A 13,066-nucleotide genomic window follows, 5' to 3' on the forward strand; every position below is an offset into this window, starting at 1 on the left:
TATGCCGCGCTTAAAAACCACTGAAGTTGAAATGATGTGAAAATTTCTCTTTTATTTACAGCATTCCTACGCGTTTCAGAGACAAAGACCGTCTCCTTCTTCAGGGAAAAAAGAAATCATACAGACAATCAAAAGCTGGTATCTTATAAAGGATCCATACTGCCACGTTGACAGCTATGACGTCAACCGCCCTTCAAGATTGCAGGGTGATGACTCATCAGCACATGGAGACAACGGACACATGGAGGAAAAAAAACATTATATGAAATTTCCATATCATTACCCAGTCATGATTTATGATTTATCTCAGAGGAATATTTATAATAAAATTGTAAATAAAAATGCTTATTTGTGTTTATTTCTTGTGTGAGAAAAAAGTATATGGAAGCTTGAAAGGAAGAAAAAAAAGAGAGTTAGAATAAAGGTACGAACCTATGAATCATATGCTGGAAAAGAAGAGGGGTGAATACACAACCATTGTACTGAAGTAGCAGACAATCTAATTTGACTACGAACTGATATGTGATTAGAAGAGAAATAAAGCCGTGATTAGTGAAATGATTCAGATTCTCACACAAGAAATAAACACAAATAAGCATTTTTATTTACAATTTTATTATAAATATTCCTCTGAGATAAATCATAAATCATGACTGGGTAATGATATGGAAATTTCATATAATGTTTTTTTTCCTCCATGTGTCCGTTGTCTCCATGTGCTGATGAGTCATCACCCTGCAATCTTGAAGGGCGGTTGACGTCATAGCTGTCAACGTGGCAGTATGGATCCTTTATAAGATACCAGCTTTTGATTGTCTGTATGATTTCTTTTTTCCCTGAAGAAGGAGACGGTCTTTGTCTCTGAAACGCGTAGGAATGCTGTAAATAAAAGAGAAATTTTCACATCATTTCAACTTCAGTGGTTTTTAAGCGCGGCATATGCCCGTGGTTCCCTCTCTATATTTAATCAACTTTCTATATTGTTATACGGGGCCGCTGCTTGAATCACACGGACACTCACATGCTTTTGAAGGAGTTGTGACTGGCACAACCCTATCAGGTGAGTGTTACTGTTCCTTTCCTATCACCACTTGTTATATCGGGTAAGACCCTATTGCGCCCTTTGTCTCCCCCTTTTTTAGTTTATGTTTTTAGTGTAGCTGTGCTCTTGATGGCTGGCACTTGGGATTTTAGTGGACCACGCCGTGCTGTCGCCTTCAATCTCTGAGCTCCTAGAGAAGTCCATAAAGAGACTCTCCCTCCCAGGTTAATTATCAGGACGATGAACTGGCTCCTGACCTAGGGTCCTGTACCCCATTGTGCTCGGTACCGGTCAGTTCTTTTGGGTTTCTGATGCAGACAGTCCTCCTAGACTATGTCCGTCGCACCCTTCCAATGTCACTGCCACTGGTCCCCGACTCTTCTGGTTCAGGACCACCGTCTGCTACCCAACCTCGGTCTAGCTCCCTGGGAGCTACTTCTCCCCAGCTCCTCACTCTTTGAAGGCTCTCACTTAACTCCTCTTCCTCTCTCCCACCAGTATGCCTGACCCCTAGGTGGGTGGCCTTATTCCGCTTAACCAACCCACTGGTGTGTCTGACAGAACATGATGTGAGGTGTGATTGGGATTTGTGCTGATGTTAGTGACACCGGCTTGTTAAGAACCTGGAACCATGGGGGGTAGGTCCTGCACCCTGGGGGATGCAGTACCCTGTGGCACCCTGATATACAGGGGTGCCACACATTGTTTCCCCTGACTAGTTGGCCCTCTTTCCTTTCCATGTTATCATGCCCCTGTGATAACAGGATTTCCACGAGTCGGTATCACCGTCAGCTCCTGGAAATCTCGCGCATATACGCAGCTCATTTCATCAGTGTCAATGCGCCTCAGAAAGAGGGTGGAAGTTTCCTGGCTTCATTAGGCACACTGCACATGACTGGAAGTTCGAAAGACGTGAATATGAGTTGTCTTCTGAACTTCTGGTCATGTGCAGTGTGCCTAATGAAGCCGGGAAGCATCTACCCTGCTTTTGAGGCGCACTGCAGTGCCTGAAATGAGCCATAAGCACGCGCGAGATTTCCATTAGTTGGCGGTGATGCCGGCTTTTGGAAATCATGTTATCACACCCATAGGGACGCGATAACATGGAAAGACTAGTCTGGGGAAACAACGCCCTTTCCACTAGTCAAATAGCACAGGGAAACTGAGGTTTCTAAATTGTTTTTCTAAACATTCATATTAGTGAATAGCGTTATACAGGGCTGGTTAGAGAGGGAATTTGGGAATACAGGTATCAATGCTGCTGGAGAGCACAGGGGACCTGACAGGTTAAATTTAATATGTGCCGTTTATAACTCTGGTGTCATCTGATGTCTTATTAGATATTACACCTATAGTTTGATATTTATTCTTTAATAAAAAATGTAAGCCATGTATCAGTCCATAAATTCAAATATCTGTTTTCTCAAGAGTTATCCTACTAGTACCATTTATCTACTGCAGTGGTCCCCAACCTGTAGCTCGGGAGCAATATGTGGCTCGCGGGCCTGTGATGTGTGGCTCACTACTGTCTTTTGGCTTGGTGCATAATCACTTGGTATAGCAAACAGCTATGAAGAGCAGGTCTACAGAGGGTGACTTTGTGAGATACCCCTGGATCTTGGCATACTGCCTCAGTGATTTCTGTGGTAAAGCTTTGGCTGTAATTATACCGGTATTGGGGGCTCTGGGTATCACTACTGGGAAAGGTGTGGGAGGTGGATGTGGCTCGTGACTGTCTCAGGGCTGATTATGGCACTCATGGTCAGAAAGGTTGGGAACCTCTGATCTATAGGATAGGTAATAACTATGATCAGTGGTGATCTAAATGATGCCCCTCATGAGAATGCGGTTACTGTGTCTCCAGGAGGAATAGGCCACCTCTCAAGTCTCCATCTGTGAGAGCAGAAGTTCCTATCGCTCCCAAAGAAGATAATGTGGAGATGGTCTTGAATGCGCACTACCACTATTGACACAGGGTTCCTCGCCCTGTTCTCGCAATCGATGGGGGTCCTAGAGGTCAGATCCCCACCAATCATTGTCATTTCTCTGTGACTAGGTGCTTAATGGTAATAATCTAGATATGAACATCATAGAATGCACTAACCAGACCATACCTGTAAAAGTCATACTGTTCAATGACAGGATAGAAGTCCCGGACATATATCTCACTTTGAGCTAGAAAAAACGTGAGGTTGGACAGTACTTGATTGACTGGGATCATTTTGGAAAAGATAGTGATATTCGTCCCGATAGAATCCAAAACATTCTTTACATCTAGAAAACAATAAAAACACAAGTGCGAAATCAATATTTACCATCAATTCCGGGCAATCTAAGGTGGCACAGCTTTGATGAATTACATATCCTCCAAAAAAGAACATGTAGCTCTCCAAAACTGAAGGTCCAAAGGCTGCCCGTCCATGTCATGAATCAACAGATGTTATTTACTAGAAAGAACTCACAAATGTATCATGAATGAGGAAAACAGGTCACATGATGAGTAATGGACACGATACACACTGGACGCACTCAACTGGTGTTTAATGAAGTCCGGGGTAAAGTCAGAGTTCTCTTTAGTTTTCACATTGAATATCTCATGAACATACATTTTTTTAGCTTTTGACTCCAGGTTTTGGAATTTTAGGTATTTTCCTTTTTTTGCCCGTGGGATCTATTTTCAAGCAAGATCTGTCATATATTCGGTTAGTGATGTTCAGACATGAAAGGGGTGTGTGAAAAGTAAGTTTCTGTAATGTGTAAACTTTTACCTAAATATATATATATATATATATATATATATGGTACACTGTTAAAGTTCATGGCATCAATGTGTTATACAAGCAGATTTCATAAGACTCCCTGTGAAGATGGAGTATAACTTATATAAAAATGTATTATATGGAGATACCTTATACAGTTAGAGTAGAAATAGTACCCAAAATGGTCGAAAGAGTCTAACCCCTACATATACTTTCCCTACTAAGCATCTTCTCACTTTTTGGTGGACTCAACTGTCGAAACATCTAGGAGCTTTCGGTTTATCAGCATTTACCAGCCTGTTTACAAAGATTTTATGCCCTCTAGAATAGGGATGACCAACCTTTTCAGGTCCGAGGGCCACATTGTCATGTTGAATCTCTACCAAATGCCATAATAAAGCTTATAGGGTTATTACAATATGAGACATTTCCATCATATAATAAATATATGCCATAAATGCCTGACAGATAAGGGAAGTAAGGAAAAGTAAGGGAAGGCCAGGTATATTATTCTTGAAAACATTCCAGGGTTTGAAAGAAAATGTACTTTAAATATCCAGCCGAGAACTATAGCCGATCTCCAGGCTAGTCCGCCATCAGCCGGCTCTTCCCAGCGCAACTGTAGGAGTCTGAAAGGCCTATCCCTAAGATTATTATTATAGTGCCATTTATTCCATGGCATTTTACATATGAAAAAGGGGCATACATAGACAAGTACAATAATCATGAAGATTTCAAGGCACAGACTTGTACAGGAGGAGAGAGGACACTGCCCGCGAGGGCTCACAGTCTACAGGGAAGGTTTGGGGGATACAGTAGGTGAGGGTAGAGGGGGTCGTGCAACGCTATGGTGGACTGAGGGTTATTGTAGGTTGTAGGCTTGTCGGAAGAGGTGGGTCTTCAGGTTCCTTTTGAAGGTTTCCACGGTAGGAGAGAGTCTGATGTGTTGGGGTAGAGAGTTCCAGAGTATGTGGGAGGCATGGGAGAAATCTTGTATGCGATTGTGGGAAGATAAAAGGGGAGGTGAGAAGAAGATCTTCTGAAGATCGGAGGTTGCGTGCAAGTAGGTACCGCGAGACTAGGTCACATATGTATGGAGGAGACAGGTTGCGGGTGGCTTTGTATGTGAAGGTTAGTGTTTGGGCAATGGGAAGACAATGAAAACATTGGCAGAGAGGAGAGGCTGGGAATTAGTGGGGGAACAGGTGGATTGTACACCAGAAGAGAACAGTCAATTACCTCTTGTCCACAACCAGCCGGCTCTTGTCACCTTCAATGTAGGTGACTGACAGGTCTGTCCCTCATATGTGCACATGAAGAGACCAGTCCATAACCTTTAGTAGTGCTATGAAGCGCCAGCTGGTGGCGGACTAGAGGTTATTCACTGGTCTCTTCTTGTGCATGTGTTAGGGATAGACCTGTTGGTCACCCTCAGTGGCGCTGGCAAGAGCTGGCTGGTGGCAGACTAGTCTGGTCTCCAGCCATGGTCCCAGTCAGGATCAATAATGTATACTTTCTCTGAAAAGCCAGAACATTTCAATAATATGCCTGGTTGCAAGGAAAAAGGAAGATTCGGCACATCCACGGAATAAAATTATTTACTTTCTTCATTAGAACATATTTAAAAAATGATGGGCTCACAAACCAGCATTGTGCCCTATATCAATGTCCTGATGCGTGTCTGGTGCAAAACAGCACCCTTGGTCATAGGATAATGGCACAATGCTATCCCTAGTTTCAGGGATACCTCTAAAAGGTGGGGATGCCTGCGTCTCCTTCCTGGCCCTGCTCCTGAGGATCCCTGATCTGATGCCCCTTCTTCTAAGAGGGAACAAGACAGGAGTGAGAATAAAACCCACAAAAATAGACAGATAGGGAAAACCTAATCTTTGTCACAGCACACGCTCACAAAAGTATAAGACAATAAAAGATAAGGAGGAAAACAAGAGCAGGGAGAAAACAACAAGACGATGAAAAAACCTACACCAACTCCAGGCAAAAAGCAACAATTTCCAGATAGTCTGGGACACCATAACACACAGACCAACACAGTATAACCTATAGCTGGCATAGGTAGAAGAATTAATCCAGCTAAACTATGAAAAGAGCAGATGTGATTGGCTTCCTCATGTGATCAAAGTAGCAGGCTAACGAGCAGGCTAGCAGAGGTTAGCTTTTGCTAGCCTGACTATAAGCACGCAGCAGGTCAACACCCGGGTCTGCCTGTGTTGATCAGACACCAGATATCCATCGGGCAGAGTGTCAGAATCTGCAATGTAAACAGAGCCTGACGCCGTCATGACAGTCGGCGAAGTTCGTACAAAACTCCATGTGACAACAGGACAGCTTGAATTTCTTCAGAACTTGATTGGGCTGCTTATCCACCATCCGGATGTTACAAACCTTGTAAACCTTAATTATATTGTGCACCATGGACAAAGGAACATCAAGATCTCTGGAGATAGACTTTAGTCTTCAGATTGTTGATTTTTTTTTAATAATTTTGGTTCTCAAATCCTCAGACAGTTCTCTTCTCTTTCTGTTCTTCTTGCTTAGTGTGGCACACACGGACACACAATACAGAGACTGAGTCAATTCTCCCCTTTATATATGGTTTCAGGCGTGATTTTCATATTGCCCACAACTGTTATTTGCCACAGGTGAGTTTGAACAAGCATCACATGGTTGAAACAAAGTAGTTTACCTACAATTGTGGAAAGGTACCAACAATTTTGTCCACCCAGATAGGATTATTTGTAGTAGCATTCATGCCATTATTGGAGTTTCACCATACTTTTTTCAATAACGGAATAATTTCTTCTTGATCCTAATGGTGATAGCAGTAGTGGTGGTGTTCCTAGTAGTGATAGCGGTTGTGGTGGTAGTCTTAGTAGTGATAACAGTTGTGGTGGTTGTTCTAGTAGTGATAGTAATGGTGGTGGTGGTCCTAGTAGTGATCGCAGTGCTGGTGGTTGTTCTAGTAGTGATAGTAGTGGTGGTCTTAGTAGTAACAGCAGTGGTGGTTCTAATATTGATAGCAGTTTGGTGGTGGTCCTAGTAGTGATAGCAGTGGTGTAGTGGTCCTAGTAGTGATAGCAGTAGTGGTCCTAATAGTGATAGTAGTGGTGGTGGTGGTCCTAGTAGTGATAGCAGCGGTGGTGGTGGTTCTAATATTGATAGTAGTGGTGGTGGTCCTAGTAGTGATATCAGTGGTGGTGGTGTTCCTATGATAGCAGTGGTGGGGTTGGTTCTAGTAGTGATAGCAGTGGTGGTCCTAGAAGTGATAGCAGTGGTGGTGGTGGTCCTATGATAGCAGTGGTGGTAGTCCTAGTAGTTATAGAAGTGGTGTTGGTGGTCCTAGTAGTGATAGTAGTGGTGTTGGTGGTCCTAGTAGTGATAGCTCTGGTGGTCCTAGTAGTGATAGCTGTGGTGGTTCTAGTAGCGATAGCTGTGGTGGTCCTACTAGTGATAGTAGTGGTGGTCCTAGTAGTGATAGTAGTGGTGTTGGTGGTCCTAGTAGTGATAGTAGTGGTGGTAGTCCTAATATTGATAGCAGTGTTGGTAAGTGTGGTGATAATAGTGGTAGTAACAGTAGTAGTGGGTGTAGTAGTAGCAGAATACACAGGCAGCAGCTGTGAATAAAGAAAGCTCTGACTTTCCGCTTGGCATATAAGGGACACATAGCCTCCTGCCAGGACACATTATCCAGGAACAACTTACAGGGAATGGCTGAGAAACATTTCCAAAAACAGGTCCAAAAAGATTTTTGTTAATAATAGGAAACAAAACACGTCATTAGTCACAAACCAACTAAACAGAAAGTCAAAAAGTAATGCAAGATCGGGGGGGACGGGACAGCTTCACACAATTTTTAAAACATTTTTTTTTTTTTTAAAACAAAGAAATTAATATACTTTATATTTTACATTAAAAAATGTTTAGTCTGCGCTTGTGCTGTGCGGTGTTTATTTTTCTGTACACATAGACATCTTTGGGCTTGTTTTTCATGGGACAGGTGGTAGTTTTTAATGACTCCATTCATTTTATCATGTGATGTGATGTACTGGAAAAGGAAAAAAATTCCAAGCGTGGAAAACTTGCGGAAAAAAAAAATCCTACCTTTTTTTTTTTTTTTTTAGAATTTTGTTTTTACCTTTATTATATGGTAAAAATTACCTGGCAATAGGATTTCACAGATCAGTACGAATTTGAGGATACCAAACATGCAAGGTTATTTTTTTTTTTTTATTTAAGTATTGCGAAAAAGTGTGGAAATTGGTAAAAAATAAAAAAATGTACTTGTTTTCCAAGACCCGTAATGTTTTTTTTTATTTTCAGATGAAAGAGCTATGCGAGGGCTTGTATTTGGCACCAATACTCAAAGTTTTTAATAATACGGTATTTTGATTGCCCTTTTTTTAGATGTTGCATTGGTCAAAATAAGCAAAATTCGGGCATTTCAATCTTATTCTCATTACAGTGTTCACCGATCAGGGTAATTCATCTTATATTTTGATAGATCGGATAATTATAAAAGGTGGAGATACCACATCCGCATTTTTTCTATTTTGTTTTCATTTCTTTTTAATGGGGGAAAAAAAGTTTAATTTTTTTAAAACTTTGTTATATAAATAGCTTTATCCTTATTTTTTTTAGGGTACTTGAACCTGCGATTTTCTGATTACTTGTGTTATATATGTATATATATATATATATATATATATATATATATACACATATATATATATATATATATATATATAAATATATTTATATATATATAAAAATATATATATATATATATATTATATAAAAAAAAATTATAAATATATATATATATGGTCAAAGGGAGGTGATTTGAACATTATTTTTTTTATATTTTTTAAAACCTTTTTTTTAACTTTCCAATGTATTTCTTTAAGAAACTTGTGCCTGTGATTTGCCTATTGCTTGGCTCATGCTGTACAAAGCAATATCACAGTACTGCTGTATATCAGAAAAATCATGGTCTCCTTTGAAGGCCGGCCACAGGCTGACTTTCACAAGAGTATCATCATGACAAGCATGGTAGTCTTCAACAGATCCCCAGCCATCAGGCAACCCTTTGCCCCCTAGGTGGCGTGCTGTTAATACTGCTGTCAGGGATCAACATCTGCAATTAAAAGGTTAAAAACCATGGGTAGCTCTCCGCTTCACTCCACTAATGGTTTTTACAGGCAGATGATGGCTGAATAACACAGCCATCATCTGCTGGGAAAGATGCGATGCGGGCTCAGCTACTGAGCCTGCATCAAAGATATAGAGCCAGCATATGATGTACCATTAAGTCATATTCTGTGGTAAGGGGCTAAAGCTGAAATCTCCCTGTGTCTACTTGGGGGATTTGCTTTCTAAAAAAGTACATTCTTAACCTGATGTAAAGACTGACCCAACTGTGCTCTAAGAGGTTAGGATTTGTCTGTTAAGATACTTCTTGAAAACCAGCAGAATTATGAATGCAGCTCTGGAATTTTATACAAGATGTAACACAGAGGCAGTACAAGACAATATAGTTATAAAGTAACTTGTGGCCTTTTTATATACATCCTTGCATTGTCTATGCAGATATTTTTTACTAATACGTTTTTTTTTTATATTTCTGCATGGCAGTCACTACAGCTCCTGAATGGCATATTTGACCAGTTATACAACATAAAACATGAAGATTTTGTACAACAATATTTGTTATGTGGCATTGGGTATTTGGATCTCCTCATACAACAGGACTTGGTGAGACTGCTACCTCTATATTGCCTATAGAGGCTCCAGTGACAGAACATTTAATGCAGAACTGAGCAGGTAGGCCAAAAAAAGTCTATGAAAGCTGACACAGTTTTCTATGCTGCTGATCTAGCACAGCTCAGAATGCTGAGCTATGTATAACCCAACTCACACCACTGACTGACAGCTTTCTGTGTACACTGCACAGTAACAGAGAGCTGCTAATCAGTGGTAGGAGTGGGGTTATACAGAATGGGAGGACCAGGAGGCAGGAGACAGCTAGCCCTGTACTGATAATGTCTTGCTGATGAAATCCCAATTTTATTGAAACAGCAACACATAGCCTAGTGAGCACATCACTGGAATCAGGCTCTCAGCACATTCATCATGCTGCTCTCAGAATACATAGCAATAACCCGCTCGCAGATACCCTTTAAAAAGGATCTATCATTACATTTCACAATTCAAATTACAAACATTATTAAATAACTCTCTTAGACCTGGTGAGACTGATGTACTCACTTTGAAAATCCATGTGAGAAATGGCTGCATAACCATGATAGCGATATGAACATTTTAGGAGTCTGACTATAGAATAAAATAGATCCCAAGTTCGAGTATAGTCAGCCTCCACTCAGTCTGACCGACAGCTGTAGCTTGTATTCAGTAGTGTTGAGGTGTCAGCAATAGAAGGGCAGAGAAAGAAAATGAGGACCTGTTCATCAGGCTGGATGGGTGGTGTGACGACTCAGCAACTGACCACTTGTGTGAGGGATGAACTAATCTTAATTAGACCAGACGCATGGTTCCTTTGTTTGGTAATTCAAGAGAAGTTAGACATTGTTTCATGTCAGACTGGCTGGAGCCCTATTGTCTGTAAGGGGTACATCACACACAGCGAGATCGCTACTGAGATCGCTGCTCAGTCACGTTTTTTGTGACGCAGCAGTGACCTCATTAGTGATCTCGCTGTGTGTGACACTGAGCAGCAATCTGGCCCCTGCTGTGAGATCGCTGCTCGTTACACACAGCCCTGGTTCGTTTTTTTATTGTTGCTCTCCCGCTGATAAGCACACATCGCTGTGTGTGACAGCGAGAGAGCAACAATCCTGAATGTGCAGGGAGCAGGAGCCGGCATCTGACAGCCTGCAGTAAGCTGTAACTAAAGTAAACATCGGGTAACCAAGGTGATTACCCGATATTTACCTTCGTTACCAGCCTCCGCAGCTCTCACGCTGCCAGTGCTGGCTCCTGCTCCCTGCACACGCTAAGCTAAGCAGTGTGCGCTGGTAACTAAGGTAAACATCGGGTAACCATACCCGATGTTTACCTTAGTTACCAGTGTCCGCAGCTTCCAGACGCCGGCTCCGTGCAAGCGCAGCGTCGCTTGCACGTCGCTGCTGGCTGGGGGCTGGTCACTGGTCGCTGGTGAGATCTGCCTGTTTGACAGCTCACCAGCGACCATGTAGCGATGCAGCAGCGATCCTGACCAGGTCAGATCGCTGGTGGGATCGCTGCTGCGTTGCTAAAGTGTGACGGTACCCTAAGCCATTCTGACTACATAATTCAGAGGAAAATTATGCAGTCGAATTGAACCAATCCTGTAAGGCCCAATAGCCTGAAATGAGACTGAGGGGGGATAAAAGAGACTTTGCTCTTGTCGTCAGAGTCATATTCAACAGAACTTCAGCCTAGGATGTACGATTCCAGCTGGAGGATCACAGAACTGTTTCACTTCATTCATATTCTTCAGGATTTCATCCTAGGATCTACAGTTCCTCCTGGAAGATCACAGAACTGCTTCACTTCATTCATATTCTTCTTTATTTCAGCCTAGGATATACGGTTCCTGCTGCAGGATCACAGAACTACTTCACTTCATATATTCTACAGGACTTCAGCCTAGGATCCACAGTTGCAGTAGGAGGATTAGAGAACTGCTTCAAGAGTCACTCATTCTAAAGGACTTCAGCTTAGGATCCACGGTTCCTGCTGGAGGATCACAGAACTGCTTCAATGCTTAATACTGAGCCCACAAATTTCCTTGAAGATCCCAGGTTGGGACAATTTGGCAATTTGGTCACCTGGCTACATATCTTGATGGGCTCGGTCAGGCTCCTAAGCTTGCCGCTATGTCCTCCAAGTGGGTGCCCGCCAAAAGCAGAGTGCTCCTGGCTGTGGTAGTTGGCCCTGGAAGCCCCGAAGTCACAAAGACTCCAATCCCTGGCGGGCCACCGGAAGGGTTAGACTCTGTTACTTGTACCACCTTGTGTTCTTGCTGGGAATGTATGACCCAATAAAGTCTTACCAATGTGTGGTTACCTCACCCTGTGTTGTCTGAGAAGTGTTCTGTCCATGGGGAAGGAGTGCAAGTGTTCGGTGGGATGAGCCCTGGTCGGTGCGGTCTTTTTTTCAGGCCAGAGGACGAGTGCACCCACTGACCCTCATGTCTCCACAGGCAGAGACCTAGTTAAATGTTCAATAAATATGATTCAGTCATTCTGAGATGGATTATCAAAGTAAACCCACCAGCCTCACCAGGGTCTAAGAGCAATTTGATAATGAATACAGCTTGTATTATGAAATTGGGTGACAGATTGTTTTAGAATGTTTGGGAAGATCTACTGCAAAAGTACATGTTTAATTTAATTTAATAAGGCCAAATATATCTTACATATGATTTATATTTCTTTGCTCGGGACTGTTATATATTGAAATTGATAAATGATCTGTAACTAAGGGAGGACGGAGAAATGAATAAAACAGCAGCAGAGACTAAGCCAGAGAATGCTGGGCTCCGAATCACAATCTATACCAGCCAAATTTAAGTGAAGTCATAACTGCTGTAAATTGTAATGCCATACTGTGCAGCATCTGCAGACACTATGATTACAGCTCCGGCTGGTGTGATGTAATTAATATAATGTCATCACTCTTGGCAGTTCTTATTCATAGCACTGCTCTTCTCCTATGCTCCAGGAGGAATTAAAAGGCCCTAGCAATTTATAGGAAGCCTCTGTATTCTGATATTGATGGGAGAATTAAAATGATCCTATGTTATAATATAAATTATAATCCAGAGCTACATATACAATTCTGTAAGCTTCAGAGCTGAAATCCTCCAGTGTCTGCTCTGAAGATTTGGGAACTGCAGTCTTTACCCCAGCACTTGGGGATGTATCAAGACAAGCATTGAATCTAGGTCAAGAGAGGTCATTATTCCCCTATACTCTGCCCTAGTCAGACCCCACCTGGAATACTGTCTATAGTTCTGGGTGCCACAATTCAAAAAATACATTAAATGTATTGCAGCAAGTCTAGAGAAGAGCAACCAAGATGGTAGAAGTTCAGCAAACCATGTCCTATGAAGACCGGCTGAAAGAACTAGGAATGTTTAGTTTGCAAAAGAGAAGGCTGAGAGGAGACTTAATAGCTGTCTACAAATATCTGAAAGGCAGTCAGACTACTGAGGGAACCACCCTAGTCTCATTAGCACAAGGAAATA

At 42.0% G+C, this 13,066-nt stretch overlaps 1 protein-coding gene across 10 annotated transcripts in view; it reads right to left on the bottom strand.

Moving 5' to 3' along the window:
• The window catches only part of PROM1 (prominin 1), a 316,884-nt gene that overhangs the window by 95,921 nt on the left and 207,897 nt on the right, over window positions 1-13,066 (bottom strand). For all 10 annotated transcript variants that reach the window (XR_012753972.1, XR_012753974.1, XR_012753970.1 and 7 more), the window contains one exon: window positions 3,157-3,316. Coding sequence is in view for 3 of the 10 variants with exons in the window: in XM_075346904.1 (XP_075203019.1) it covers window positions 3,157-3,316 (160 nt within the window). In the remaining 7 variants the exon portion in view is untranslated. The remainder of the gene's footprint in view (window positions 1-3,156; window positions 3,317-13,066) is intronic.

Source organism: Anomaloglossus baeobatrachus, chromosome 1 (assembly GCF_048569485.1).
Source record: "Anomaloglossus baeobatrachus isolate aAnoBae1 chromosome 1, aAnoBae1.hap1, whole genome shotgun sequence".
NCBI lineage: Eukaryota > Metazoa > Chordata > Amphibia > Anura > Aromobatidae > Anomaloglossus > Anomaloglossus baeobatrachus.